This window comes from Myotis davidii, unplaced genomic scaffold (genome assembly GCF_000327345.1).
Source record: "Myotis davidii unplaced genomic scaffold, ASM32734v1 scaffold1565, whole genome shotgun sequence".
NCBI lineage: Eukaryota > Metazoa > Chordata > Mammalia > Chiroptera > Vespertilionidae > Myotis > Myotis davidii.
The window spans coordinates 144,594-148,388 of NW_006295743.1; the positions used below are offsets into that span (position 1 = coordinate 144,594).

The window sequence follows — 3,795 nt, forward strand, 5'->3', positions numbered from 1 at the left end:
CGCCGCACCCTCCGCGCCGCCAGCCCCGCTCCGCGCGCACTCGGTACCTGAGAATTTCACTTCAGCACTGCGGATCCTCTGAGTCTGGATATAATATTCTCTTTACTCCTAGTTGTAGAATTTCCACTCAGCCAGCCCTCCTGTGGCTCTGGATGTTGTCCTTTCCCTGGATCAAGCTTAATTTGAATTGGTTGTTCAAGGCAGCAATCTCTGGTGTTAACCTATGCCGCCATCTTCGGTTCTCTATCGTGTCCTGGGTTTTAAGCCCTTGGGATTTCTACTTACTTTTTCTGAATAAATTAGAGCAACGAATTAGTCAGAAGCCCTACATTAAATGCTTACTGAGCCCCAAAACCAGATTAGAAGACTACTACTAAAAGTATTTCACTATAAAATGTGCATTTAAATTTTTCTGTTAATGTTCTACACACATCCTCAGGGTGACGGAGAAAAAAACACATTTTAAAACAATAGCCAAACTGGTATACTATTCTCTATAACTCTTTTTTTTCTCAGTAGAGGGGGTTAATGAAGATTCATTAAATCCTTCTAAAAACTGTAGCTAGAAGCTATAATTTAGTTACTAGCCCAGTTGATAACATCTCCATTCACTATACAAGTTTCCTTGAATATTTCCCATGTGTGATTCAAAACAACCTTAAATAATTGCACCTTTTAAAATTTTTCACTTCATTTCCACCTTTCATATTGTCTGTCAGCCAGTGGTGGAAACAAGTAAATCTTATACTTATTGAACTTCTTAGAGTTTGTGAAAACCACTGTAGACGTTACAAGCTGTGTTTCTGCCATCTCCGCTCGCACTGTGCTTTCCGCTGTGTGATGTTCGCGGTTTCTGTGGTGCCAGTTGAAGACAAACACTTTTAAAAGCTGAAAGCAATTAAAGGATCCCAGAATAGAAGTCACTTAATTATGTGTCACCATCAATTCCCCAACTGCCGGTTCAGAAATTTTTAAAAAATACATCACCAGTTAATTAGCTTATCATGTTAAGTAAATAAACTAAAATAGAAACTCTATTGTAAGGCATTTTCTGAGGGGAAGAAAACTTCTAAATGGAATCTTTACTGGGAAGAGGTTATCAGGCAAAGAAAGAAAGAAATGAAACCCCGATAAAATGTAAATTGCAATGATAATTATCACTAAAACAGAAGGATTCAATTCATCTGCCTGAAATTTCTGGGGAAGTTACATTATGCAAATATAATTTATTCTGATCTCTTCTACCATTGGCGTGCCTTTGGCCAAGTTTGATGTTCTGGTTTTTACCAATAGCACATGCTTCATGATCTTCCTCTTTGGAATCACTCACGTTTATTTCATTTGATTGCATCATAATCCTGAGACAACCCTAGATAATAATAGGGATTATAATTAGCCAGCTGGTTTTCACACAGCCAGGAAAAGGTAAATCCTTAAGACTCTAGACCAGGTGTGCACACTCCTGCTCCACCACCTCCCACCTCCCCTGAAGCTGTTAAGCCTATAATTAGCTCCTCCCTAGAACCCTACAGTCCTGGGAAAAGGCACCTTTGTTCTCAGGTGCCAGCAGGGAAACAGTCCTTGCCCGGACGGACAGCCTTTATGGTGGGTTTACACAACGGTTACCTGTAGTCCACAGAGAACTGTCCTGGCTTTCTTTTTCCCTTCGAAAGTAGAACATTTGAGATTTGGGGAAGGTTTTGGGACACTCCTTAACCACCTCTCTGCCACTGAGGGTATATAGTAACAAGGGCAAAATAACTGTAGAGACACCTGCTCCTGACCCCTGAGCTTCACAACCAGCCCAATCCAGACCAAGAAAAATGCTATGGATGCATATGCCTGCACCCTGGGGCGTAAGTGGGAATTCCAGGAGAGCACCTTTACTTCCTTTTTAATTCCTGAGCCATCTCCCAGGTAGCTAAGGTCTATCCCACTTAAGCTCTTTTAAAGATAACAGTGGTTCTGAGGAGATACATATATAGTCTAAATACAGTAGACAACTCCTCCCTCAGTGCTGTGGTGCAGTCTTGCATTTACAGGAGACAGGGTAGGCCAGTGCCCCAGGTGATAATGTTAAAGGCCTTTTGGAGTCTGTCTCCTGTCCCAGAGGAAAGATGAACTCCTGAAACAACCTTGTAGCCTCAGGGACTGGGGGCCTGGGGCTCCCAGGAGCAGACACTGCCTCAGTCAGCCAGACCTCACACGTCAATGGAAATGTCATCTCTATTGTGGCTGCCTGTCCAGAATAATGCTGTTGTTGCTTTGTTGAAGGACAAGAAGCCAGCTCTTGGTCATCAGGACCCAGGAACCCCCAAGGTCCATCACCGTCCGAAGTCCAGCATGCCACCACCGCCTCCCATACGGCGGTCCTCGGATACCAGCGGCAGCCCAGTGATACCCGCCAAGGCCAAGGGCACCGGCTTCCCGGCCCCACCCGATGACTTTTTGCCGCCACCGCCGCCGCCCCCACCTCTGGAGGACCAAGAGCTCCCGCCACCACCCCCTGATTTTAACGATGCGCCCCCAGACTTTGTGCCTCCCCCTCCGCCGTCATTTGTAGGGGATGCGGAGTCATTACCGCCCCCTCCTCCGCCACCACCCGCCCTGGCACCCGAATCCCCGAGGCCGCCCCCCATTGCCACCAAAAGGCCTCCCATTCCCCCAAAGAGGCAAGAGAACCCAGGACCACCCAGCGCGGGGGCAGGAGGGGGCGGGGAGCAGGATTTCATGTCAGATCTCATGAAAGCTTTGCAGAAGAAAAGAGGCAACTTGCCCTAAGGGAAACATACAGATATCTTTGTGTGATCGGTATAATCACTTCTAACCACAGATGTAGCTTTCTTTATTGTCATGACAGCTTGATCATTTTAGATAAAATATTGAAGTATTCTGACTAGAAATGATGTAAAACATTTCACTGTTCTCAAGTACATTCATAACTATTAACCTAACACGGAATTTAGAATACCTGTGTACATGTACATATCTTTCCTGTGACTTCCAAGTCAGTGGGATGTATCTTGCTTTCCAAGTTAACCAAAATAATGTTTTATGTTCATTTATTTTATGATGTTCAGAGCATCAAATTAATAAAAGTTTAAATTTTTCCCCCAGAAGATGGTATTTCTAGAAATATCAATGTATGAATCTAATGCAATATTCACACTTTTAATAATATACTTGATCTTTTAAAAAGAGCTTTACAAATCCCACACCTTCTAAAGCAAGCACGTCACACTCAAAGGCTAACACGGGCCAAATAAGGTTTAAGTTTATGTGGGCCGCAAAAAAACAAAAGCTTCAATTTTCATAGAAACGTAGGTTTATTTCTATAGAGACATGCTGAATACAAAAGGCTGGAATAAATGAGTAAGAGTTAACATAAAATAATAGAACATTTTAATAAAAATTAATATTTTTTCTTGAACATTAACTTACCAGACACTGAATAACTGCACAAATTAATAATTGTAACGCAAATAAACCTATTTTTCTTGTTCTCCGAAAATGAAATATTTTCTGTTGCGCACACCAAACAAGTCAGTCCAAGACTAATGACGTGGCAATTGGCTGCTAAAATATTCGCTGCTAGTATTAGGGGAGAAATGAAGCGAGGAGAAGGCTTCTTGTCCTTGCACAAAGCACGTAAGAGAAATGAATGCAACACGATTATAATAATCAGTCATTAGCAAACGCTGTAGTTCATTAATAATTATGTATAACAGGATATTATAAAAATTAAGTTATGAAATTTTTATTAAAACGTTTCTTACATACCATTATATTGGCTGG

At 42.2% G+C, this 3,795-nt stretch overlaps 1 protein-coding gene across 1 annotated transcript in view; it reads left to right on the top strand.

Moving 5' to 3' along the window:
• Positions 1-3,446, top strand: part of APBB1IP (amyloid beta precursor protein binding family B member 1 interacting protein) — a 109,759-nt gene extending 106,313 nt beyond the window's left edge. Inside the window, exon 14 of the mRNA XM_015568244.1 lies at positions 2,275-3,446. Coding sequence (XP_015423730.1) covers positions 2,275-2,781 — 507 coding nt within the window. The 3' untranslated portion in view covers positions 2,782-3,446. The remainder of the gene's footprint in view (positions 1-2,274) is intronic.
• Positions 3,447-3,795: the final 349 nt, after the last annotated feature.